The 26,490-nt window shown below is 42.8% G+C and overlaps 7 protein-coding genes across 7 annotated transcripts; 3 read left to right on the top strand and 4 right to left on the bottom strand.

Moving 5' to 3' along the window:
• Nucleotides 1–873: 873 nt before the first annotated feature.
• On the top strand, nt 874–2,289 carry EAE97_005229 (uncharacterized protein; the record flags this gene model as incomplete). Its single annotated transcript, XM_038875741.1, has 1 exon — nt 874–2,289. The coding sequence occupies one exon, from the start codon at nt 874–876 to the stop codon at nt 2,287–2,289; it is 1,416 nt and encodes a 471-aa protein (XP_038733078.1).
• Nucleotides 2,290–3,095: 806 nt separating this feature from the next.
• EAE97_005228 (uncharacterized protein) lies at nt 3,096–5,040 on the bottom strand (the record flags this gene model as incomplete). Its single annotated transcript, XM_038875740.1, has 2 exons — nt 3,096–3,203; nt 3,421–5,040. 2 exons carry the CDS (start codon nt 5,038–5,040, stop codon nt 3,096–3,098), a joined length of 1,728 nt encoding a protein of 575 aa, XP_038733077.1.
• A 195-nt stretch (nt 5,041–5,235) lies between these two features.
• EAE97_005227 (uncharacterized protein) lies at nt 5,236–9,484 on the top strand. Its single transcript, XM_038875739.1, has 4 exons — nt 5,236–5,426; nt 5,478–8,298; nt 8,349–8,784; nt 8,843–9,484. The coding sequence occupies exons 1-4, from the start codon at nt 5,386–5,388 to the stop codon at nt 9,226–9,228; spliced, it is 3,684 nt and encodes a 1,227-aa protein (XP_038733076.1). The 5' UTR covers nt 5,236–5,385; the 3' UTR covers nt 9,229–9,484.
• Nucleotides 9,485–12,142: 2,658 nt separating this feature from the next.
• EAE97_005226 (uncharacterized protein) lies at nt 12,143–16,765 on the bottom strand (the record flags this gene model as incomplete). The annotated part of the gene is made up of 2 exons (XM_038875738.1): nt 12,143–13,534; nt 13,589–16,765. 2 exons carry the CDS (start codon nt 16,763–16,765, stop codon nt 12,143–12,145), a joined length of 4,569 nt encoding a protein of 1,522 aa, XP_038733075.1.
• Nucleotides 16,766–19,062: 2,297 nt separating this feature from the next.
• Nucleotides 19,063–20,985, bottom strand: EAE97_005225 (uncharacterized protein; the record flags this gene model as incomplete). Its single annotated transcript, XM_038875737.1, has 3 exons — nt 19,063–20,137; nt 20,186–20,661; nt 20,713–20,985. The coding sequence occupies 3 exons, from the start codon at nt 20,983–20,985 to the stop codon at nt 19,063–19,065; spliced, it is 1,824 nt and encodes a 607-aa protein (XP_038733074.1).
• Nucleotides 20,986–21,500: 515 nt separating this feature from the next.
• Nucleotides 21,501–22,105, bottom strand: EAE97_005224 (uncharacterized protein; the record flags this gene model as incomplete). The annotated part of the gene is made up of 2 exons (XM_038875736.1): nt 21,501–21,877; nt 21,955–22,105. The coding sequence occupies 2 exons, from the start codon at nt 22,103–22,105 to the stop codon at nt 21,501–21,503; spliced, it is 528 nt and encodes a 175-aa protein (XP_038733073.1).
• A 1,256-nt stretch (nt 22,106–23,361) lies between these two features.
• On the top strand, nt 23,362–24,644 carry EAE97_005223 (uncharacterized protein; the record flags this gene model as incomplete). The annotated part of the gene is made up of 2 exons (XM_038875735.1): nt 23,362–24,449; nt 24,517–24,644. The coding sequence occupies 2 exons, from the start codon at nt 23,362–23,364 to the stop codon at nt 24,545–24,547; spliced, it is 1,119 nt and encodes a 372-aa protein (XP_038733072.1). The 3' UTR covers nt 24,548–24,644.
• Nucleotides 24,645–26,490: the final 1,846 nt, after the last annotated feature.

Raw genomic sequence — 26,490 nt, 5'->3', positions numbered from 1 at the left:
GTGGCTGCATTTGAAAGGCTGACATGGAGCACTCAGTCATAGAAAATAAGATTTGATAGAGGAACGACAGGGCTACTTCTGGCATATATTCGTCGAATACTATTGTGTCCTTTTATGAACTCCCAGAGAGAGGCAAAAGAGAGGCATGCGCAGTGACTTCAGCACGATAAAATCTCTGCAAATGACACACTAAGTACATCACACTAAGGACATAGAAAGCCTATGACCTATTTCTTTAAAAGCTTTGTACTTTCTTATATATCCCAATTTTGCAGATCGAGACCAGATACTTTGGACAGGATATTCAGGAGATCTGGGACAGAGAAACATTAGACCAAATAGAGCATTAGGTTCATGATCCACTAGAACTATCAAGCACTTCATCGTCCCACATTCAGCCCTAAACATTTAGACTTCCCTAGTGCTCTCATATATTGTGTGCATATGCACGCAAGGCCAATTCAAATGGATTTGATGTGACTGATTGTTTATCTAGATCTTTCACAAGGGCCTAGAAGCGAGAACCACAACCAAAAATAGATTTAAGCACGTGCCTGGTTGCTGTGTAAACAAACAACAATAACCAGCCCAGCCTCCCGCTTTTTCCCCAGCCTCGTAATTTATTCCAAGGAACGTGAGTTGGCAATGCTATCCAACACAGGAACTTTTTACTGAATCTTTTAAGTCTTATCAATTTACTCCGGTAATTTTTTACTTTGTGAAGCTCAATTGACGAATATTTCAATTTACGATAACCCTTTTTCACTGCTGATGGTACGAGGCTGTACTTAGTTGGATGTCGAAGTAAATAAAACTTCATCATCTTCGAATACCAACCCAATCCACGGCGCTTCTTACGAAAATATATCAATCATGCCTGTCATCTCCTCTTACGTCTCCCCTCTCCTCAAACGTGCCGCCGTTGCTTCTCCATCTCCATCTTCCGATATCGTTTCTTCGGCACCAAACATCATCACCAAAGCTCTCTCCGCACGCGATGTAGTTCCCACAGTTGATCCCTCTAGTGGTGTCACACCTTTCGACACTGTTCCTAACAAATTCGTCTTCATAGTCATTGGACTGATTGGCGCTGGCTTTGTTATCACTGGTATCTGGTTCTTTTTCATCGCTAAAAACGGTGGATTTGTCTTTCACGAAAATGATTGGGATGATTATAAGTCTACGGTCTTGAGACGCAAAGGTCCCAATGGTACCACTCTCTCTGGAGCTTCAGAAGCTACGGATCTTGGAGGTGGTAGTATTGTACACGGAGAAAAGAAGAGAAGCACATGGGGAAGGAAGAACAAAAAGAGTAAGAGAGGTGGAAGTGGTATGGAAAGATCGAGATACAAGGACTATGATGAGGAAGAGAGTTCACTCGGTACGCAAAGTGAGGTCACCTATAGCGAGATGAGTGAGGTCAATTACCCACGAAAGGAAAAGAAGAATAAGAAGAGCAGACTCCGCGGTGGTGACTTGGGCGATGTACCTGAATCAGAATACGGCGACAATATTGCGGATCTTCGAGCATACCGCCATGAGAAACCAGCACGAGTCGGCGGCATGAACAGAGAAAGCGAATCTAGTATTTGGGAAGGATCTACAAACCCTGAAGGCTCAACTGTTTCTGATGGACTTATGCAAAACCGCGAGAGATCTCCTGAGCGTGCCCCTGAGAGGCCAAAGAAGAGTAACAACAAAGATCACTATAAAATTCGAAAGGTTATCGGAACAGTTCAAGGCCCACGTGTTGCTACTTCGACAAAGGATAATGGTGGAAGCTCGACTTTCTGGAACAGACAGAACACAACCAAAAAGAGTTCAAGACAAAGCGAAGCCGATTCAAGCGTAACGGATGATGAGAGAATCAAGGCAGAAGCCAAGAAACTTCAAGATAAGGGACGCGCAGCTCAACGTAGAGATTTCAGTTTCCGCGTTGGCGACGATAATAGTTCCGCAGCCGCATCTTCCCTCATTTCATCTCGTGACGCAGCCGCAATAAGAGACCAAGAGCGTCGTGAACGAGAGGCGAGACGTGCTAGGCGCGAGGCTAGAAAGCAAAGCAGAGATAAATCACATTTGGCTCCACCTGCTTATTCCGCTGCTGAATCGAGTATCGGTGGAAGCGAGTTGAGCAGTGTGAGAGAGGATAGTGAGGTTAGTGGGGATACTGGACACAAGAGTTATCCTTGCTTCATTCCGGGCTTGAGTAGTGAGAGAGGTGGAAATGAAACGGATTATACGGAAGATAGAAGGAAGAAGAGAAATGGGGGATACAGAAGGGAGTAAACGATCTGACGAGTGAGAAATGACTGGGATGCGATGCTTGTACGAATTGGTCTGGGATGGATGGAGGTAAATGGAAAGCAAATATTGGGACGAAATACGATACGATGTTATGTATGCGATGGTTGGATGCACGGATAGTCAGGATTGTGGATATAATGGGGATGGATAATTTCATAATGAACCATGGTTTTGCGCTTTTACAGGGAGGGAGTTCACATTATATGGCCACGGCCTTTCCAGGAATTGTAAGTGTAGAATTACAGTTTTAGACAGCAAACATTAGGGTATAGCGAATGAATACAAATGCATATGCACAGATAGTTTATTTTGTTCTCTACTCGACTTCGCTACATTGTGATGTCATCATACGAGAAAGGTTTCCTCCCTAAGCTCACCAACTGACACTTTCAGATTGCTTCTCTTAGGTATCTCTCCCCAACAAATTGAATATCAAGGGAACAAACTCCGTAAACAGAACACCCGTCAGTGCTCTCTTTGATCAGCATATCTCCTACTCTCGTTGAAAGTAAAAGTATCTCAGCTTCTCCGGTAGTGTGACCCATACACCAAAGAGGTTTTGCCGAAGGAAACTCCTTGGTAAGACACTACTCCGATGTATTGGGCTGGGAGAAGTGATGTTTGTTTCTTCATCCGGGTGTTCGTTTTAGAGATTTCTCTGCATCTTTGGGGGTAGGTAGCTAGACAAAGATAATGATTACTTACCGTTTACTATCATGTCAAGAAGCCGGTGATCGAATATTTTGATGCAAGAATTTATTATTTGGATGAATTTTTTGACTTTAAACCTAGTGCTTATGTTTTGCCGTCGAGCTCACAAGTTTCTTCTTGAGATGTTTGGGAATTTTGTCTTTTCTCTTTTCACGTTTTTCTTCTTTCACTGCTTTCTTGTGTTCCTATTGTTGGGAAATAGTGTTAGCTTCCAATAGATATGACAAGTAGCAAATTAATGGAGATAGTTGAGTGATGGTCAGACATAAAGTTCTCGTGTTTTGTAATCTGGTCCCAGAAGGGAGGTCATGTTTTGTGGATGGAAATTGGGTCATCATTCCGTGATAGGGGTATCAAGGGTAGACAGGCGAACAGCAAGACAAATACTTGAAATGGACATACCTTCTTAGCATCTTTATCCTCGAATCTCTTCCCTCTCGGTGTGCCCTTCTCAAATCGTTTCTCGTCGTCATCATCATCTCCATCCTCTCCATCTTCATCGCCCTCCGCATCTTCATCATCATCACTGGCCTGACTGGTACCGTCGCCCACCGTATCCTCTGCATCCGCCTCATTGCCCGAAGACATAGGCATTTTATCCGCAGCCAACAAATTTCGATACACAAGGTCGCCTCGTTCACCCTTTCCTACTTTCTCAGCATCGCGCTCGAAATCGTAGACTTGTTCTAGAGTTTGTGGTATGTATTGTTGACGGTAAACTTCGTTCTCTACTTGTCGTTTGGCGACAGCTTCTTCAGTTTCATCTTCTTCAGGTCTTTCAAGAAGCAGTTTCTCCAGCGCTTCACTGAGTCCTGGCTCCTGGGTTGGTCCATCATGGAAAGTGATAAATTGGTAAATGGTCTGTTCGGATAAAACTTCGACATTCTTGCGCTTGAAGAAATCGGATACGTTCTTGATATCCATTCGGAGGAATTCCAATGAACGAGGATGGTCGTGCTCAACACTTTGAGAAACATCGATAATGAAAAGTTTTTTCTGGTGGTATAATACATTGTACTCACTTAAATCTGCGTGAACAAGTTTACATGTTTGGTACATTCTTCGCATGAGTCCAATGAGTTGTAGGTAGAGCAATCGATACTGTTCATCGACGTCATCACCAGAGAGCTCTACATCTCTAAGTCTTGGTGCGGCCCATCCCTTCTTATCACCTAGGAACCCCATAACGAGGACATGTAGACGTAGATGGACAGGTTCTGGACAGGGGATTCCAGCCAAATGCAGACGTTTTAAATTTCGGAACTCCTTCTCAGCCCAGACTTTGACCATAGCTCTGTTATTTCCTTTGTTGTATCCTGATCTGAATCTATGTTCACCAGTAACATAACGATCACGATCCTTAAAGACCAAGATACTAGTCTTGTAGACCTTAATAGCCCGGTGAGTTGGTTGTGAATCTGCGTCTGTCGAAGGAATTGATAAGGCCCCATATACGTTGGCTTCCTTACCCGTACTTAAACATCCGTTGACTTCGGAAACAATACCTCTATTGATCATTTGAAGTAGAATCATACGTGTACGAGGATCCAAAACTTGTTCACTCGTCGCACGATCCGATTTATCTTTTCCGTGTGTTTTATGACCTCCATCGAAACTGCCATCCAATCTGATCTTAGCAGCATGTTTTGACAAACTGGTGATCTGATCATCGACACTTGCCTTGGTATTCGCAGCCGGTCTTTGAGGATTTATTCGAGGGGCACCAGTGGCGGTTGCATCATTGAGCTTGCGTTGACGGTTATAGGATTTGGTTAAATCACCAGAAGATGGGTCATAATCGACGTCGTCAACGTGTCCGTCATCTTCCTCATCGAATAAATCATCGTATGCATCGTCTTCGTTATCTGCAGCATATTCTGTATTTTCACCAGAAGTCGGAGTCATTGGAGGGGCATCTGAAGTGGCGGGGTGGGCATATCCTTGATTTGGAATATATGTGTGAGATGGTTCTTGTCCTGCTGCTGCAGACACAGGTGTGGGTATCTCGTTGTTATCTGCCATCTCTTCAATAAGCAGATTAATCTGGTATTGTGTATCGACCTCAGGTTCTTTAAAAAGTGGTGGGTAAAGAATGACTGGCTGAAATTATCATGGAGAATTTCTGCCACAGGGCGGTGAGACGTCACTTTTCTACGCTAAGAATCGCGACCTCAATCGCGTTTCTTGAGCTTTCAGCTTGTTGACGCGACAAACTCATTAAAACCTCGATTGAATACTGATTGTACAGTTGCGCTTGGTGGAACTCTCGCAAATTATTCAGAATAACTCGAGATAGTTTTCCCCTTTTGAAGCGCTCTTCATAATCAGCAAGAATAATCGTTGCCCCACTGGCGACAAGTGGTCGCGATGGTTTATATCAAGCAGATAAATATCCAGGGCTTCAAAAGGTGCGTTTTTCACTACGACAGAAGATAATGCATCCTAACACACACATACAGTTACAAGGATCAAACACTCATCGACGAATTCTCTCCAGCGACAAATGTAATTGTTGGCAGAAATGGATCTGGAAAGAGTAACTTTTTCGCGGCCATTCGATTCGTTCTCAGCGATGCGTATACTCAGATGGGTCGTGAAGAGCGACAGGCCTTGCTCCACGAAGGTTCAGGATCTGCGGTGATGTCCGCATATGTTGAAATTATTTTTGACAATTCCGACGGACGTTTTCCTACTGGCAAGAACGAGCTCTACCTTCGTCGGACAATTGGATTGAAGAAGGATGAATATTCTTTGGACAAGAAAAATGCCACGAAAACCGACGTTTTAAATCTTCTGGAAACCGCAGGCTTTTCTAGGTCGAATCCATATTACATTGTGCCTCAAGGACGTGTTACAGCTCTCACCAACATGAAAGATGGCGAGAGATTAAACTTATTGAAGGAGGTGGCTGGAACGCAAGTCTATGAGCAACGCCGTACTGAGTCCCTGAAGATTATGACAGATACTAATAACAAACGAGCCAAGATTGATGAATTGTTAGAATACATTAAGGAACGTCTGGCAGAACTGGAGGAGGAGAAGGAGGAATTGAGAGGTTATCAGGAGAAAGATAAGGATCGTCGATGTCTGCAATATGCTTTCTTTCACCAGGAACAAGTCGCCATTGCCGAAAAACTGGAGGAAATCGATGAGTTCAGACAAGGTGGCGGTGATGGTGACGAGAACAGAGACGCATTTATGGAAGGAGAAAAGGCCATCGCCCAACTAGACACACAAATCAAACAGTTGACTCGACAAATGGAGCTCCTCAGAGTAGACAGACGTCAATTGGAGGAGGATAGACGAGACACTGCAAAAGCTCGGGCCAAGATCGAATTAGACGTCAAAACATTAACAGCTAACCAATCGTCTACAGAACAATCGCGTGTAAGGCATCAGCAGGAATTGAATTCCGTGAAGGAAGAAATAGCTTCGAAAGAGGCCGAACTTGCACAATTACTCCCGGATTTTACGAGTCGAAAGGCTAGCGAAGCCGAAGTTAAGCGAAACCTTGACGAAGCGGAGGCTGGCAGAAATAGACTCTACGCAAAACAAGCTCGTAGCAACCAATTTAGAACAAAGGCCGAACGTGACCAATTTTTAAGGAAGGAAATCGAAGAGCTCAACTCCACAATTGGATCGCAGAAGGCAAATCGAATCGATGGTGACGAAGAGGTGAACAATGTGCAATCTGAAATCCGGAAATTGGAAACCGAAATCTGTGGCCTTCAGGAGCGATTAGACGGATGGAGTGGCAGTAGAATAGCCTTAGCCGAAGAGGTCTCTACTGCCAAAGAATCTTTAGAGAAGTTGCAGGATGAGAGAAAATTGCTACGAAGAGAGGACGAAAAGCTCCACTCGGTCATAGAGGATGCTCGCAAAGAAGTACTTCAAGCCGAATCGGAATTAGCAAAGACCATGGATAGCGCCACATCTCGTGGTTTAGCCACTGTTAGACGTCTCAAAAAGCAGCACAACATTCAAGGAGCATACGGCACTCTAGCAGAACTCCTTGAAGTCGAAGATATTTATCGAGTAGCTGTGGAACAGACCGCCGGTAGCAGTCTTTTCAATTACGTCGTTGATAACGAAGAAACCGCAACCCAACTTATCAACGCTTTAAACGCGGATAAGGGCGGAAGACTTACATTTGTTCCTTTGAGCCAACTCAGATTTAAACCAGGAAACTTACCAAATGCATCTGATGCCATACCTATGTTGAGCAAGATTCGGTACGACAAAAAATATGAGCCAGCCTTTGAGCAAGTATTTGGCAAGACCATCGTTTGTCCTAATCTCACAATTGCTGCTCAGTATGCAAGAAGTCACGGATGTAATGCCATTACACCAGACGGTGATACTACAAATAGGAAAGGTGCCTTGACTGGTGGATATCTTAATCCAAAGGAATCAAGACTTCAAGCTGTTCGTGCACTGACCAAATGGCGGGATGAGTACGAAACTTTAAAGGTACGACAAGATGAGATCAGAAAGGAAATTGAGCAAAAAGATCAAGAAATCACCGCCGCTTATACCGAAGAACAAAAGGCTAGTCAAAAGGAACACAAACTTGTTGACGGCCTGGATCCGTTAAAGTCAGGGCTGAGATCAAAACAAGCGCACCTTGAAAGACAGAAGGCACAGCTTGAACAACTTCTTCGCAATCAAGCAGATGTTCTCAAATTGTTGAAAGATCATGCCGCTAAAATTGCTGATTACGAAGCAGAAATTGCGTCTGATTTCAAGAAGGCATTGACGGCCAATGAAGAACGACAGCTTGAGCAGCTCAATGCTTCTGTCCAGGATCTACAAAAGCAATGGAATGAACACAGCAGAAGTCGAAGAGATCTCGAGAGCCGTAAGCAGATGATTGAGGTTGATCTCCGTGAGAATCTTAGACTCAGGCTTGATCAATTAAATAGTCAAGAATTCGATCTTGCTACCGGCAGTGGTTCTGGTAATTTGAAAGAGTCCCAAAGAGAATTGAAGCGTATCACCAAGGCTTCAAGTGCTGTAGAGTCAAAGCTCAAGGAGAATGAAAAGCAATTGGAGGAAGCCGAATCAAATATCAACAATTTGGAACAGGAGAGGAGTCGCCAAGAAGACGAGCAGAATAAGATTGCTGCGACAATTGAGAAGCACCAAAAGAGGATGGAGAAGAGTATTGCTCGAAAGGCCATCCTTACCACTAGTGCTGCAGATTGCGCCAAGAACATTCGCGACTTGGGTGTCTTGCCTGATGAAGCGTTCGAAAAGTATAAGGATTATGATCCAAAATCCGTAAGCAAACTTCCACGATAATCTTTCGTCCTGTGCACTAACATTTTTAGATTCAATCTCGACTCAAAAAGGTTCAAGAAGCTCTCAAGAAATATAAACACGTTAACAAGAAGGCATTCGAACAATACAATCAATTCACAACTCAGCGTGATAGTTTGACTAAGCGTAGGAAGGAACTTGATGATTCTCAATCATCAATTCAAGAACTCGTTGAAGTCCTCGATCAACGTAAGGATGAAGCCATTGAGCGAACATTCAAGCAAGTATCTAAGGAGTTTGCCCAAATTTTCGAGCGTCTTGTCCCAGCTGGTCGTGGTCGTCTTGTTATTCAACGTAAAACGGACCGTCGTGCAAGAGAGGAAGAAGATTCGGATGAAGAAGCACGGGATAGTGTCGAGAACTATGTTGGTGTTGGAATCAGTGTCAGCTTCAATAGTAAACATGACGATCAACAACGTATTCAACAATTATCCGGTGGACAAAAGAGTATGTTGTTCCTCTCCGCAAGTTCTTCATCCAGTATACTAATATGCCCTCCCTGTAGGTCTATGCGCCCTCGCTCTTGTTTTTGCGATTCAACAATGTGACCCAGCTCCTTTCTATCTCTTTGATGAAATCGACGCAAATCTTGATGCTCAGTACCGGACCGCTGTAGCTCAAATGCTCAAGGAAATCTCAGCCAAACAATCACAAGCTTCTCAGTCGCAAGATAACTCAGATGAAGAATCTGATAATGATGAAGATGGTGAAGGTGGTTCTAAGAAACAAAAAGTCATGGGTGGGCAATTCATCTGCACAACATTCAGACCAGAGATGGTACTAGTTGCAAATAAATGTTATGGTGTTACTTTCCATAACAAGACTAGTGGAATTGGTGTTGTTGGAAAGGAAGATGCGTTGAGCTTCGTCGATGGAGAGGCACCAAAATAGGTGTATTGAGTGGAAGCTATCGGTTTTCATATTTGTATTAGGAGATAGTAATTCGGCGTTACTTTTATTGTGATATCTTCTCCTGATTACAATTGAAATGTGTAATTTATTGTATTTAGCTTTGGCTTAATGTGCTTTATTGGAGGGGAAGAGGATGGAAAATCTGTGGTAAAAGGTTGGCCGTGTTAGGAAACACTTAACGCCTGGCTAGTCATGAGCGAAGTGTTGTATATGAACTTCAATTAAGGATTGTTAATATTCTGTGTTATAATGTATCATTATCTTTGACTTCATTCTATGTGAGATGCAAATGCTCATTTACATTCTGTACCTGCCAATCAAACAATATGGTTGGTTTTTGTCTCGTCTCTATTGAGCACATGAGCTAATGCTGATCTGATGGAGAGGAGTATGATGATGCGTTCAAATAGAATGTACGTTGCCGGATAGGTCCAGCATATATTGTATCTGAGCAGGAAGAGGTTAGACATCGTCAAGGTAAACCATAGTTACTGCTGCGGCATCTTATATCGTGCTCTATCTCTTTGATCTGTAAAAATTCAAACAATACAAAGAATTTACTGGAGACCGAATCACCCAACCCTTCTCATCCTAAAAGTAGCACTACCATCACTATCTTCCTTAGCTGTCACCACAGAATCATAAGTGGCATCGTCACTAATATTCTACGCTCAACACTAATCCATCGGATCCAAAAAGATACTCAAATTTCACATCAACATCCCATAAGAAAGCATGGGAGAGGTTTCGATCCACGTTAGTGAGAATGTAGAGTGTTTCATTTTCAGTTGGCTCCTTGCGGGAAGATTTCCGACAAGTAAAAGTCGGTAATATGGTAGCTAGAATCAGTGTTATGTACCTCATTTGCATATGCCCAGTCTGGTATATTGGACGAAGGAAGCGGATCGTACATCAGGACTACGGTAGCTAGTGATATTTGAATGATTTGATCAGCGGAAATCTATGAATGATTCACCAGTATGGGCGGAGACTAGGCTGAATTGGTAAGCTTCTTAGGTTGATTTATGAATACACGGATACAAAAGGCAATACTCTGAGCATGAATGGGAGACCCGGGCAGCTGATTCTGCACGTAGAACTCCCAAACCACACCAGAATTACCTGTTTCTTCTTCAAGTGGTACGTTCTCTAAACCCATTCATAGAGTTGAGTGGAGGTGTAGATCTATGTTCGCGAGTCGGATGTTCTGAAGATTTAGTATGGTGATTATCAATAATAGTAAGCGTTCTACTGTGACAAAGCTCTATATCTGAAACCCGAAATATATTGCTGTCAAGATAGTCATTATGGTTGTCATAGTTTAGAAATTGTCGTCACTAAAAGGTACTACCAAATATGATGTGACGGAGTTCAACACGGGAACATGAGCGCGATATACATGGAGTTACTGATTGAATGGAGAACAAGATTTTGAATCTTCCTCTAATGAGCTTTCCTCGAACTGGGGAGCTCATCTATTGAATTTTTCGGCCTCGAAATGCAATTCACAGACTTGATGATCCGGCCCAACCACACGACCTACACCTCTCATTCTCTTTTTATATAGAACTCCAGCTGATATGTATTTGATTTGCCACTCTTGCGAGATTCAAGGAGCCAGCAGACCATGACTAGGTGAAGACCGCACTTTCTGGCGAAGCTTTGCTTTATCTTTTACTTTATGGCATGTTCTTGAATTGTTCGTGCACTATACCTAAAAGGAGGCTCTAATTCGATGTCTTTCCAACATCGATTGTCATTACCGTCTCTTCTTTGTTACTGTCGAATTCCATTTCATAAATCGTGGATCAGTCACTCAAAATGAGAGTCTCGTTTGGCCGTATCTGTTTAGTCCCGAAGCCCCTAAACATGTATTTCAAAAGCTCATATAAGTCACTAGAAATTAATTGAGCGCTACGACAATAAAGCTTGAACTTTGAAGGTACAAGTATTTCAAAGAATTAGTATCTTGCCTGCCATTATACAACCAAAAGTTTGAACAATCATTTGCTGTGTCATCACTTAATCATTATCACAAAGGCTCGGGATTCGACAACAACTGCCTGGGTTTTTCAAGAAGCAGTATTGATAATTTTTCATTAAAACAACGACGAAAAAAGAAAAGCTGTTATTCTCGCTTCACTAATCGATCTCCCTTCCTCTCACGTAGCTTTTCCCCAGCACATGTACTTTGCTTGGCACAAACTCACCCCTTTTCTCTGCCCGCCTATGGTCTCACCCCTTCCACTCCCTACTCGATCCCATTACTATCCCCCTTCCCCGAAAAGCTTGCGGAACCTCTCGCCCCGAATTTCGGAGTAAAAGCAAAAGAGTAATAAAAAGCAGATAAAGTAAAATAGAATACCCAAATCTTTCGCCCTTCCTATTAATAAACAGTAAGAAATAAACTCATCGATGAGTCCTCCAAGAGTTGTTCGTGTCATTACTACCCTCGAACGTCTAATGGTTGAACTGACTTCTGCATTTTCTTCTCTGACTGTATTATTTGTTTATTGATAATAAAAATTTGTTGTTGGTTAGGCGAATGTGATTGCGATGATGGTTGATTTGATGTTGAATTTAATGCGCTGGAATAATAATGATATGTTAATTTTGGTGTGAAGCATGGGTTGAATCTGATGTTATATCAGGGATGATGTGAAGTGCGAAAGTGTTGACGAAATGGTCGATATTATCTGTAGTGAGCGTGTGTGGTGTTGGAACGGATATCGTGTAAGTATCTGAAGATGTGCAAAGTTTGCGGCAAAAAAAAAGGATTTGATGAAAATAATAGTTTTGTGGTGGTAAGAAAATGAGCGATGATAATCGTTTCAGTAAGCAATTTGCATTCATGATAGAAGATGATGGGGCGAGCATGTCCGCTGTTTTCTTCTTAATTAATCGGGCCCTCAGTCCTCCAAAGTTCCACACTGACTTCGAATGATTTAAAATCAGCCCAAGGAACCGAATCATCCTCTAGCGAGCAATAAAACTTTGAACCCGATTCGTTGCAAGAGTCTCTCTCTGTCCTCACTTGTGGAAGCAGTTCTTCTACAAACGCAGTATGATGCTCCTCTTCTTTAGGTTTGACTTCCTTGGCGAGGTACTCGGCAGCAGCATGATTCGCCATTTCCAAAACCGTGTATAGCTTGCTCGCGTCTGCAAAGCCAGCAGTACGGTCTATCATGCAGACTTTTTGAGTTTCGGAGTCAATTTCCTCAACGACTTTCTCAAATCGAATCGTGTAATATCGATTAGCAAAAATCGGGCGCACCAGTGTTGGATCGTATCTGTCAACATCTTCGGTGTTCATCGGCTTAAATGTGACAAAGACCTTGGTAGTCTTCTTTTCATCGTGAATAATTTCACCATGATACATGCGATCAGAATCCCACTTCTCCAGAATTTCCTGTTGTCTAAACATTTTGGTTCTCCATTCGTTGACAAGCATCTGTGCATGCTTGTTGGCCTTTTCAAGATCAAAGAACTTCTTCTTGAGAACTGCTTCATCTTCGTGTTCATGAAGTGTCACCTGTGTCATGACCATATATAAATTGACCATTTTATATGATGCAGGCTGCTGAGGCTTGTGAGGTACTGTTCTGATTAGTTGGCTCGGGCCTCCAAGTAACGGTGATTGAGTTCCTAGGTTACTGGAAGATCTTGGAGCGGATTGCCCCTCAAAGTAACTCGTCATATTTGGCATTGGTGGGACGATCTGGGCACTATGTTCATCGGGATTGAGCGTAGGGGTTGCTTCCTCAGACTCTCCTTCGGCATCTGAATCTTCTACGAAAAGATCTTCTATCTCTTTCTCAAGAGTGATCTCTTCCTGAGTCCGAGTTTCTGATAGGCTCTCATCGTTGTTTTCGCCAGCCTTCGCAACCTCTGTAAGAGCCTTATTTTTTCGAGCCTGTTCCATCAATATTTCCAGAGTTTCATCATCAATCGGATCCTCTTCAGACTCTTCCGACTCGTCCGAGTCGAAAATTGGTTCCAGTTTGTTAACTGGTTGTGGTTGGATACGTCGAGCTGCATAAGATTGCGCTCGTTCTCTCAATACCTCAGCCGTTTTGATTTTATGCTCTTTCAAGCCTCGAGTCAGAGAATCATCATCTTCTTCAATTTGATTAGAATCACTGGCAGTGTCGGAGGGTGAGACTTGTGTAACCACCCTGCCAGGATCGTCGGGTATGCTGGTGCCAGAAGCAGATTCATGTTCATGTTCATGCTCATTCGATGAAATCTTTTCTCCCGCACGATTTTTTTTTCGGTTTATCTCGCGCTTGAAAATCGGATTAGTGAAAATGTATAACTGTGAGTCATTATGGAAACATACCTCTCGCTTCTCCATCAACTTGTTAAGCCTAGCTTCCAGCTCAGACTCACCTAATATTCTGCCTTCTTTACGAGCCTCTTCAATAAGTTCTTTTTCTTTCCTCTTGCGATATTCAACTGTTCTCTTTTTCGCAGATGCAGCTTTTTTCTCCTCCAATCTTGCTCTGTTCGAGTTTTCCTTCCGAGCTTGTGCCGCAGCCTGGACTCTTTGGCGATTAGCTTCAATTTCCTCTCGCTCTGCTTGTGAAATCAGACGAGTTTCCGGTCTACTTGATGTAGTTGTAGACCTTACTGGTAGGGGAAGAGGGGGAGGTAGAGGCATTGGGAGTGGACGTGGTTTCGAGACTACAAGCTCCGTAGTAGATTTCTCAGTGGAACTCTGAGGATTTTCTGGTTGTTCGCGAGGAGTGTACCCTTCGCACTCGTGTCCGGGTAAGGGCTGTAACTTGACACTGAATATGGCACCTCCCAATAATTTTGTCAGCGACTGGGTCCGTTTCTTCTTTGCCTGGCTTTTCGTTGGCGCTTTAGGAGTTGTCTGCGGAGCAGCTTTACGAGCAACTATTTCAGGGTTTGGCTCCATGGGTATGGACTTGGCTCGTTTTTGCTTGGCAGCTGCAGTCTCGTTTGCTCTATTTTTGCGAATAGCTTCACGCTCAGCATCTCTATCTTCAAGAGTCTTGTCACCACTTGACATTTGAATCGTTTTGGCAAAGATTTCAGTCATACTAGCAGGAGGTCGATCATCCTCTAAAGACTGAACAATTGTCGAGTCACTACTAAAACTTCCTGTGGCACTTTGAAGACCATTCGAAATTTGCCGTTCTGGAGTGGCTTCTACAACTGTCTTTCGATTGTCTGAAACGAACAGCGAATCGTCATCCTCGACTTCGGTGTTAATTGGAAGTGTGATTTGAGGAGGTAAAGTCTTTTCTGTGTTTGAAGTAGCATCCAAAGGTGTTATTTGGGCTTGTATAGTGGATAATGGATCTTCCCTGTCAATTTCCATGCTTGTTGAAAGTGTGACTTGAGGAGGCAGAGAGTTCACTTTGTTTGGAATACCCTCCACGGTCGTAGACTTTCTCGCAGGTTTCAATTCCGCAATTGATTTTGCCTTGACTTGCGACTCAAGCTTTTCCAATTGACGTTTCATTTGCTCAAACTTAGAATCATTCTCTTTCCTTTCCTTTTCTGCAGCTTGGGCTTTTTCCTCGGCAGCTTTGGCCGCAGCCAAATCCTTTTCTCTCTTCTCTTGTAGTAACTTATTTGCAGCCTTACGTCTCTCATCTGCATTCTGTTGTTCTTTCAAGGATTGATGATGGCGTTCGGCGCCGCGTTTGGCTTTTTTGGCTGCTACCTCTTTCTCCTTCTCGGCCTGCTCAGCCGCTTTCCTCTCGCTCTCTTTCTTGTCTCTTGCTTCATTCTTCTTCCGCTTCCTCTCGGCATCAATGAGAGCTTGCTTCTCTTTTTCTTCCCGCAATCTTTGAGCTTCCAAACGTTTAGCTTCCTCAAGCTCTCTCTTTTCTTCCACAGTCTCGCCAATAACTTCTCCGAATAGCTCTTCTTGCAAAGCCTGATTGTCAGCATTGAGTTCTTGTCGGATAATCTTCTCAGCTGCTTGTCGTTGACGAATATTTTCTTCAGGTTGCTGTCCCTTGTTAGGGCTGGATCCAATGGCTTGTTGCTGATGAGTATTTTGACCAGGTTGTTGTTCACTTTTAGCGCCGAGACCATCTTGATCAGAGGGTTCCATGGGAGTCGATACTCTGATCGGGCCTCTTCTCGTTGGAGTCCAGTGCTGAGGTATAAAAGGTATTGAACTGCGGGCACAAAGACTACCTTCTGGCGTAACGAGATCGATAGTGACTCCCGACTTGTTAGATCTATTTGAATCACTGGATGGAGTTTGATGAACCTGTTCTGTGACTTCAGAATTCTCTCTTCGAAATACACTAGATTTAGGTAGAGCATTTATGAAGTTCATGGGACCGTTATGACCCCCCACGTGAGACTTGGACCTTCGGCGAAGATCATGTTCCAATGGTGTCTCGTAGATATCATCATCATCAATAGGACCATAATCAATTGTTCGGGCTTGACTTGGATTCTTCTGTAAGCTATTAGACGCAACTGATCTGATTTTCCCTGACTGATTCTTTGGCGTGTGTGGGGGTGGCTTTATGGAGTTGGGCTTGTCAATTCTCCATTGCAACCTGTCAGCAGAGGATGATTTGGGTAAAGCAGAATCATGGCTTGACCATAATGGCGAGCGAAGTTGGTGCTCCTCTTCTTGTCTCTGGGCTCTGACACTGTATGTAACATTTTCAGTGCCCAGATATTGAATATCGCTATTGTCCTTGGAGATTCGCGGGGCTAAACTTTGTGGACGAGATTGACTATGACGTTGCCTTTGCTTGGGTGTACCAACTGATTCCTGATTGACTCTTGAAGTTCCTTTGCGACTTCTACCAGCTGTCTTGTGAGCATCTGTGCTAGGTTGCATAGATACGTAGGTTGGCTCCTCCTTCATGCGCCTCTTAGTTTGAGCATTATTCTGCGCTGGAAAGACACTTAATTGCCTGTCGAATTGCTGATTGTAACCCTCCATTATAGCATAACCTTGATCATCGTATAAGTCTCCTGCACGTGAACGGCTACGAGCGATTGATTTTTTACTAACTGCCGCGGAATTTTCGACAATTTGATAACCTTCGAATACATCATTTGTCCTAACCTTATGTCGAGCATCATTGCGGGCAACGGATTTATTGCGAGACCGTGAGATTTCAGAGATTTGATCATATACAACCTCCTCTGCGTTTGTCGTGCGGTCACGTTCAATGCGACTTGGGTGCTCACTCTGATGTCGCTTCCTTCTGTCCCGCGCAGGTTGAGCCGGGCTTATCACTCTTTTATGATTGATCTGCGGTTGTTGCAAGACGATAGGGTATTCATCAGATGAGCTTTCATCGTCTGAAAAGGTTTGATAAAGCTTCATGGGCGCGTTCCGACCTCTGCGTTGTGAGTTGGAAGTTTTCAATTGCTGGTAATATTGATGCTGTGGCTCCGGTTGTGCTTGAGAGTGATGTGTTTTTTCATTTTTCAATCGAGGCTGAGATTGGTTCCTAGAACTGCAACTTGGCAAGGGATCAGGATCCCAAGTATCGTCAAGCTCCATTTTCGACATCAATGTTCTGTAAAAATTTATTGAAAGATGAAAGCGTTTGTAATGTAGATATGAAGTGATGAGTTACAGCTTTAGGTCAAAGTCGACAAAGAGAAGTGAGCTGAATGTGTTAGATCTATCAAGTCGTCAGTAGAAGTTCACAATAAACCTTGAAAGATTGGAAGTTGTTGTGTGAAAGTACGTAGCAAGATTTTTGTGTAAAGATGAACAAGAGAAGGGAGAAGTCAGAATCGCAATACCGAGCTCTGAAATGGTAAGACTTTATCGAAAGATATCATTAGATACTTCGAAACAAGGAGAGCAGATAGATTATTGCATTCTTTTGTCTTTGATAAAGTCAAAAACTTACTCGGAATCTGGTAATGCTTTGTAATTGTGGTTGAATCACGAAAAGTGAAGCGACTAAGTTATAGCATCAAGATTTTAGGAAGACTAGTTGTATACCTTGACTGGTGCGGCGACCAGCGCCCCCCAATAGGATAGACTAGTTATGAAGAGCAAAAGGTCGACCGAAGATAATGCCGTCTGAAAAAATTTATGTGGAAGTGTAAAACAAAAAGTTAGAAAGAGAAGAGAGGAAATTGAAAGAGATGCAGACCTCGAATAATAAGTCTCAGGGTTCCTCCAAATGAATTAAACGAGATTCGGCTGGGTGAATACGTATCAATGTAGATGACCCAAACCACCTTCAGACGGTCACTTACCCCGCTTCTCAACAAAGATATATTCCGAATGAAGTTCAAAAGGTCAAAATGTGAAATGAAAAGTGCCAATCTTTAGAATATCTGTTAAGCCTCGTTTCAGCGAATGGAGAATGAAGTTGTCAACGACTACCAGCTACTATTCATTTGTTCAGAACTTTGAGTGAGAGAGTGGAGCTAGAAAGGAATACTGATGAATTTGCTCATTTAGTGAATTGACAGTCTTTCGACAACAACAACTTGAATTCGTGATTGTGTGGTATGGACTTCATCTCACACTATTTATACTTCACCATGAAAAGACTTGGTAAGTAAAGTATATCGAATACTCCTTGAAACTATAGATTTTCCAGCTCAATATAATCATTCAATTTAGTAGCCAATTTTAGTACATCATAAGTATTCGTCTGGCCGATCTCTGGAATCTACAAAAGAAATATAGAGATGAATGGCTAGTTATACTCAATACTCAATGATATACCTACCTAGGCATATAAATCTGTTTCATTTCCACCCATAATTCTATTTACAAAGCGTCTTAAGAGTTCGATGCCTCAGTGAATACTCTTCCGCTTCAAGTATTTATTAATATTCTAAGGGAAAAGATGTGGAGAGGGAGGGATCCAGTTGATGACCAACACTTATCGAAACATGGAATTGTATTCTAGATATCAAGCCCTATGGTCATCCATACCTACCATGATCAACTTCCGAATCGGTTTTCTTGAAGATCAATCTCACCTCGACTCATCCTGTCTCAAGCAGGCTGATTCATGCCAATGCCCCAATTGAGATGAAATTAGATTAGGACACTACCTAGCAAGAAGATCCCTGATCTCTACCAAGAATAGCCCGTCATCACAGCACAACTACAGTGTCGTGTCTGGAACGATCCTAATGGCGAGCAAAAACACCATTGCAAACCCAGCCTGAAAATCAGAAACCCCAGAGCTTCAACTTCGAAAGTGTCGTTCCAACCATGATCACGTGACCAAATTAGAGTTCGTATGCTTCTTGGATATATCCACGAAGATCAGACGTGCAACAAAATCAACTCGATCATCGGACGAGACGAATTGAAATGATATGATTGGATTAATGCATGTGACTTAACCGAATCGAGAACCCGGCCAATCGCATAGTAATCAGTCCAAATTACGATCTCGATGCCCATCATTCTTCTATTTCGCAGTGGACAACGATTGTAAAGCTTGTATGAGGAGATGCTGGCAAGTACTGTTCGTCGAGTACCGTTTGGACATTGGAAAGTTTAGCTGAAGCTCTCTTTAGAAGTGCCGCAAAATGAGAAGCTGTGATCTTTGCTTAGACGAATGACAAGGTAAGAGAGGAGCTACTCGGATTAGCTAAACTTATCGTAAAAAATGTGTACAGAGGTGCGGAGATGAAAACTTTGAAATACCGTAAACAATGACACATTGTGAGATCAAGACTTCCGTTGAATCAGTTATCGAAAATTAAAAGCTACGTTTTGAACGCTAACGCCTACCCTCGCAACAACACGCCATCACAGTATCTTGACCGCAGTCCCGACAAAAATGGTATCTTATTCAATACAGTGCTAATTAATTACTTCTTCGACTTCGCCTTGAAAGTTTTCAAAGGGTCTGATTTCCTTCCTTTTCCTCGTCCCTTCGCCTTATGGGCCGCCCTAGCCTTTCTAATTCTATTTTCAGTCGTTTTGTGCATTCCCACAAATCCAATATCTCCACCGGTAATTCCTTTCTTGCCTTCCTTTGGAAGCAGATAATCCGGCACATGCTTCAAATGTGCTTGTACTCTAGCAGGTCGTAATTCCCCATCGTGACGAAGATGATACAAGTCGCTTGGGTTCTCTTCAAAATGACGTTTGAGCTTGTCACTCTTCATCAATTCCTGTCTAATTTCTCGGGTTTTTGCTTCCTGGACCGCAATACTCGTAACAGCTCGTAGTGCATCACCCATTCTGTATCGGAAAGCGTCCACTTGCTTCATATCAAAATTATATGGTTTGACCTCTTTGCCCTTCTTCGCTTGATGCTTGACAATCTTCGCCAAAACTTTCTCGTCGTTTTTCGCCGATTCAATGCTAGTCGGTTTGTGTTTTCGATATTGGTTAGATGGGATAACGAATGATAGTGCCATTCCTGTCTGGCCTGCTCGAGCGGTTCGGCCAATTCTATGGGTGTATGATTTGGACGATGTTGGAAGATCGAAATTAAGAACGCAAGCAACGTTCTTGAAGTCAATTCCTCGCGATACTCCGTATTCTTTATCCTTCTTTCCAGTCTTTTGCTTTTTCTTCGAGGGTTGCTTGGTTTCCTTCTTTGCATCCTTTGAGTCTTCTTTCTCTTCACCAGCATCATCCCCTTCAGCTTCTTCTGCATCCTTAGATTTGGGTTCGTCCTCATCTCCCAAAACTTCGTGCTCATCCGAAGCAATGATGATATCATAAACGTTCTTGTTGAATTCTTCGACGACATGGATACGTGAGTTGACAGGTAATTGTGAGTTGAGAATACAACTTCTTGTTCCGAATTGCTCCAAAAATAATTTCAATCGATAACATCTATCGATGTCACCAACAAATATGATACATTTCCCTTTTATAAGTTTCAATTTGAATATGACATATGTTAGAAGGAACTTCTCGTCTTCGGCGCATCTATTACTTGTTAGCATCCATCGTACAAACTAGTAGAAAAAATCTTACTTCACAACAAATTGGCTAACGCCTTCTCCCTCATCCTCTGCTTCCTCCAATTTCAGTACCTCAGGGTTCCTACAGAATAATCCTTTCAAAGTTTCAACCTCACTCGTCAATGTAGCGCTCATCAAAACAGTTTGAACACCCTTGGGCATAATTTTTGCAACATTTTGCAAATCCCCATCATAACCATAAGATAAAACCAAATCGGCTTCATCAATTACCATGTGTGTAAGATTTGCGAGGGAAAGTGCAGAGGTGTTGGCATTTAGCGAAGCTCTCGCAGGTGTCGCAATCACGATATCTGGGGAATCTGCAAGAAGTGATCGTTGAACTGCATCGGAAACTCGCTGGGTGAGGTTGACTGCTCGGATATCTTTCGCACAGAATGTTGTAAAAGATTCAACTGTTTTGTAGACTTGATCCGCAAGTTCTCGAGTAGGTACAAGAATGAGGGCGGTCGTGCATTGGGTGGGTGAAAGCTAAAACGGTCAGTCTGTGTGATTATTTCGTAAGACGATTGAAATCCATACCTCCTTTCTCTTTAATATCGAATGAAGGATTGGTAGTAAGTAAGCAGCAGTTTTTCCGGACCCAGTCTTTGCTCTAGCTAAGACATCGCGGCCTTCCAATGTGAGCGGAATCGCTTTGCTTTGTACGAGTGTTGGGGATTGAAAGTTTTGCTTTGCGATTCCTTGGAGTAGACGCGCATCCAGTCCTAAACTAGCGAAAGTGACATTCTCCTTTGTGGTATCGGATTCTTCTGTCGGTACAGGGACATCATTGGCATCGAGTTTACGCTTCATGATTGGTTTTGTGAGTATAGAAATAGAATGATAAAAAAAGTTGTTTCTTGAAGTTCAATTTGCTTGGACATGAAATTATTTTTGCAACTTATCAGAAGCGGAGACTTCGATAAGGATATTATGTAAGCAATGCCCTTCACCGAATGACATCCTTCACACGAATTTATCACGCGCTTAATAGATTAATCGCTGTGATCATATATCATCAAATACTCCAAAAGGCAAGATCATCGCGCATTTGAGATATTATATTTGTACATTCAAAGTGTGCTTAATCCTCAAATTCGTTGAAGCTATTCCTAGATCAAGATTTATGATGAGTTCATCACGTAGTTATTTGACTATAGTAAAATCAACGCTTTACATTCAAGATAGAATCTATGCTAAGCTCTCTAGTTCAGGAAGCCATAAAAAATTTCAGTCTTCGGAAATTGATTGGTAGTAGTACTGCCATCATCAATTGGCAAAAGCACCGAGTTTATGAGCTCCATCACTTCATGCGCATCAGCAATACCTCAACTTCCCAAAGTCCAAATTCTCCTAGCCATCTCCTCATCTTTTGGCAACCTAACCCATCCAGCAACAACCCATGTCCAATCCCAATTGATCCATAAAGCAACTCTTTGACACCATAGCTTTTGCGCCTTACCAATATCCGTGCCATTAATCCAGCTCACCCTTCCCATGATTGCCACCACCTTATCTACATCATTGATTTTTCCCAGCCAATGTACATCTGCTCTTTGTACCTGTCTTGCTCTTTTCTCCGCCGCGATGTTTGTTTTTCTATATGGTTTTCCTGCAATTCTACCTGCAGTACCAGGTGCACATCCGATGTAGATTGTGGTAGATGCGTCGACAGGACCACTGCCCCATCTTGGACGGTAACCAACTAAAGAGTTGAGGAGTTAGCAGTTGCACCACATGAAAGTCGTAGGATAAAGTCGCGAAGGAAAATCTTGTGCTCACGAGCGTAGGATGATGGAGTACGAGGGTTTGAAGTCGGAGAATAAAATCGAATGTAATAGAGTTGGTAAGGTGAGGATGCGGATTCGATAGACGAAGCCACGTTGAAATCTTTAAGACCAGTCTTAGTTGGCTGTGGGGCTGTGTTCTCCATTACAAAGGTCGCAGATTCTTGCAGATGCTTTGCTAGGTACAAGGGACTTCTGGTGACTTCCTCAATTTCTGGGAGAACTTCTTAGGGTGAGCTCTCTTGCAAGTCAGTGTTTCTATAATAAATATGCGGAGGATTTGTGACTTACTCAAAATTTCTATCGATCCAATTTCGAGCTTGAGTCTTTAAGTTGTAAGTGTGTAAGGGGAGCTTCAAGGAAGAAAGGAAAGCTGCCGGAGAAGCAACGTATTAGCCAGGTTCCCAGAATGGCGCCATGATAAATCAATTCCTGAAATTGAGCCACTAAAACTTCCCACCTCGAGCTGAAGTACCTGTCTAATCTTCAACAACCTCAGCCTCTTTCAGGTGGGACGATGTATGGCCAATGCCTGATTCTACAGTAAAACTGAATGTTCTCAGCGTGATTCGAATTCTCGAATTTCTACAAAAATTGCCCATGATCTCCCAGTAGAGAGTGTAAGTATCATGCAATCCATGAATGGTCTCTCACAGAGTGGTCACTTATTTCCCCATTACGAAAATATGTTGATAGTATGAGGTGGAAACGGTGAAATGCACATATGACTCTCGTCTGGAAATGATCCTCCATTTAATTCCAATAATTAAAACAGTCAAGAAAGAACAGCAAATCTGCAGACGCAAGTGTACTCACAAGTTTGATCCACGAGGTCCTAGTTCTGGTAGTTACGGGTTCATCTCCTTGAATGAATAAGAATCATCTGCTTCAATTCAAAATCTTGATCAATATTTCTTCACGAATCGGATAGATGCTCTAGAGTAATTCATCCGATGAAACGACCACGTCGTTGATCACCTTCCAGAAGAATCCTAAGATTAGGTCGGGTATTTCAATAAATAGCTGGATAAGCATGTGAATTTTTAATATTTTTCGAATACTGACAACTGAAAGTTTCAATACCATGGTCAACACAAGTTTCATCGAGAGACATAGCACGCGAAAGGAGTTGATACAGAATATGCATGGCATGCAGCCGTACATTCGACCTACATTCGACCTACATTCTAGCTGCAACGAGCATGGAACACTTCCATTTGACAGGAGGTTTCAAATGGCCATGCGCAGACACAAAAACACACTTTCTTTCCTTCCCTCATGTCATCTTGTTAATTATATGTATGTTTTTGATCACTCCAAAAGAACCTCGACGCCCTATACAATACGCAAATATACCCGTCCAGAATCAACAGAAATCTTCCTACCAAGAATCCCATTCACAATGGCACGATGGGATGCTCGGGGAACCTTCTCTATCGATCCGCAAGCCCTGTCTTCATTCGAGTGCGTGGGCATAGCTATATCCATGAATCGCAAATGCAAGAAAGTTATTGGGAAACCAAGACGCATCACAGCAGCTAAACTACTAGATGAGCTTTCAGCATTGCCTATTTCCGGACAAGGCTATAATGAAACATGGCTAAAAGCAAAAATAAAAGAGCTCCTTGGTGAAGTAACCTGTGGGATACATAACGATCGAGGAGGACACTCTCAGGTTGAAAGAGTAGGAAAAGAGTGGTGGCGCAAGGTGGAAATGGTGCAAGAAGTAATGAGAAACAACAGAGGGCAACAGCCAGCACAAATGATACAGCGGAGGAGGGAATATAGGCCTGTTGCGGACGTGGAGCCAGCTGATGCTGAATGGGCTCTTCAGCGTCTCGAATTGAACCCACTGATAATCGAGGATCAAATCCAGATTCTGGAGGAGCGTCTTGCGCGCGATGAGGCGGAGAGAGCGGAATTGATGATGCGGATAGAGGAGAGAAGGAGACTATATGAGAGAATACGAGAGGAACAAGTGCGAGCAAGAGAGAGGGAGATGCGAGAAGCAGCAATGCGGCGAAGAGAAGATGAGGAGAGACGACGAGAAGTGGAGAGAATTCAAAGGGATAGACAACGAGAAGCGAATAGGATACGTGATGAAAGAGAAGAGATGGTGAGGATGGATAGAGAATTTGCATTGAGACTGATGAGAGAAGAGGCGGAGGAAGAAGAGCTGATAAGACAAGAAGAAGAAGAAGCAGAAGCGCAGCAACAACGAGCAGCACGAAGGGCATTACAGAGGATTGAGAATATGCGACAAGCGCAAGTGCCAAACCTTTTTGCAGTACCGCAACTATTTCTGCCTCGTCCTGTTCACCGCAGAGTTCAACGTAAACCCCTTAGCGATTGTTATTCCTGCTTCGAACACATCCGCCGACATGAAGACGCCGATTGGTGTCGAGCGGAGTGCGGGCAAAATATCTGTAACGGATGTCTTCAGGAGTGGATGAGAAATCAAGTGGGGAGAGAAATTAGATGTGGCGTCTGGTGTGTTGTCCCTTTCTTTTCTTCCCCGATCTTTGTGAGATAAATTACTAATTTTTACATGTGATAGTCGAGCAGTTTGGAAATTTGAGGATGCATAAGGAGCTGGCAATGCGATATTCGGGAACTTAATTTCAAGTCGGCGTTGAGAAGGATCTTGGAATTTGATACAAGGGAGGATTTGTGTTTTTTTTTTTCAAGAAAAGAGGGATGATCTGATAGGGATATTCTATTGAAATGAATAATCTTAGCCTTCATCCCTACATCTCTGGTTTGAAGCATCTCAGTTCTTGTATCGTGGTACCTTGAACCATTAAGGAATCAGTATTCTTTTATAAGATGTTCCCTTTCTGAAGCTCTTAAGCTTACTAGGAAAACAATGAAGCATGCACCATCAACCAACCTTAGCATTATTTCTCGTAATCGACAGTCTCCCATGACTTGAATAAACAATGCTGGCTATCGAATGGATGACAGACATTTACATAATGGCCTGCTCTTGGAAGTTGAAACGGGAGGATTTGAAATTTCTTGACAGGGGTGAGTCTAGAGGGTTGACAGGAGCGCCTCCAAGGATTGGCAAATGGCCTTGTGGAAATTAAATTGATAAAAAGACACTTGATGACCTTTTAGAAGTTTTGAGAAGGGGCATATGAAGAATTTTGGTAAAATTGAGGGATGAATATCTTGAGGATTTGGATGTATGGATTCATGGATGTGTAAATGGCCTTTGAAGTCATTGTCATGTGAGTAAAAGTGTTAAAATCCAATCAGGGAGAGATAGATGGCTTGGCGTGATGCAGTACTTTCTTCTTCGAGCTGCGTAGTCTTGATATACTGTTAAAGCATAGTTCAACTTGTTGAATAAGAATATGGCAATTTTTTGACGATACTAACAATACGACAAAATGCTGGATCCATCTTTCCGAAGGTATAATCATGGTACTATCGAGCTTAGGTATTCACACCAACTCAGCCCAAAATATATCTCTCGAGTCATCAAAGACCAATATGAGAACAGACAATTTGACATATAAAAGATTCCTAGCATTTAGCCAGTAGATATCCCTTTGCCACAACCGTATTCGAGATACGGAATAGATCAAGCACGAAATGTTTCTACTTCCCACCACTCGGACACTACCCCCGGCTCCATGATCAGCTGAATTCTCCGATTTTAAAGACGATCTAGGTCTTGCCACCGGACGAACAGAAGAAATGCATGAACAAAGTTCCTTGAACGAAGCTTCAATTTGACTGATCTACTTGAGACATCTAGGAAGAACCTCGAACTGAGTACATGTGGCTGTGCGATCAGATTGTTATGCGACAGACAAGGCACGTGCAGTGGAGAACCTGGACGTTGTTTGTTTCAACCTAAGAGGGATGCAAATGTTGTACAATAGCCCATAATAGCAACCTAAAGTTCGGCTTGGAAGCGTGAAAGGGGTCAAAGAAAATCGAAAGTAAGAGAATGGCCCCCACAGTGGGGGAAGTAACCATTCGTTAAGCGCGCTTATCTTGATAACCAATCAGGATTTCCATCTATAATCATATTTTGTAGGAGTTGGTTGTAGGATTGGGGTCATATACGGCGTTTCATAATCACGATGACGATTTCAGCCGCCTATGGGACCCCTCAGAGTCAATTAGGTACCGGTCATCCGCAAAATCTCCGAAATGTTATTCTTCAACAGTCGAGAGGAGTGTTTCATCATCCACTTAAGCGCGAGAGGTAAGGTTAATAGAGTATCTACTCAACAAGGATTGATTGACATGATCGACAAACTCCGAAGTAATTCTTCGGATGAGCAAGCATCTAAGTCGAATGAACGAGAAACATTTGGACATTTTCAACAAATAGATTCACGATACGATCAAAAGGTGCAATACTGGTATGTAATTATTCTTGGCGCCCAAAGATCAGGCGTCCATGGGTCAAAGGATTCATGAATACGATCTACGGAGTCAAAAGTTCTTTTGGGTTGTTTGTTGGTGGGTATTATGGACTCTCACGAGTCGTCGTATGCGACCGTGGCGGCAA

The sequence above is a fragment of the Botrytis byssoidea genome, assembly GCF_014898295.1.
Source record: "Botrytis byssoidea strain MUCL 94 chromosome Unknown BBYS_009, whole genome shotgun sequence".
NCBI lineage: Eukaryota > Fungi > Ascomycota > Leotiomycetes > Helotiales > Sclerotiniaceae > Botrytis > Botrytis byssoidea.
This window is presented reverse-complemented; position numbering and strand designations above follow the sequence as displayed.

What these genes read in the sequence shown, in the direction of transcription:
- EAE97_005227 (XM_038875739.1), top strand. Translation starts at nt 5,386, where the DNA reads ATGGTTTATATCAAGCAGATAAATATCCAGGGCTTCAAAAG. An exon ending in AATATCCAGGGCTTCAAAAG is followed by an intron (nt 5,427 to 5,477) that starts GTGCGTTTTTCA and finishes ACACACATACAG; the next exon opens with TTACAAGGATCAAACACTCA. An exon ending in AGGATTATGATCCAAAATCC is followed by an intron (nt 8,299 to 8,348) that starts GTAAGCAAACTT and finishes TAACATTTTTAG; the next exon opens with ATTCAATCTCGACTCAAAAA.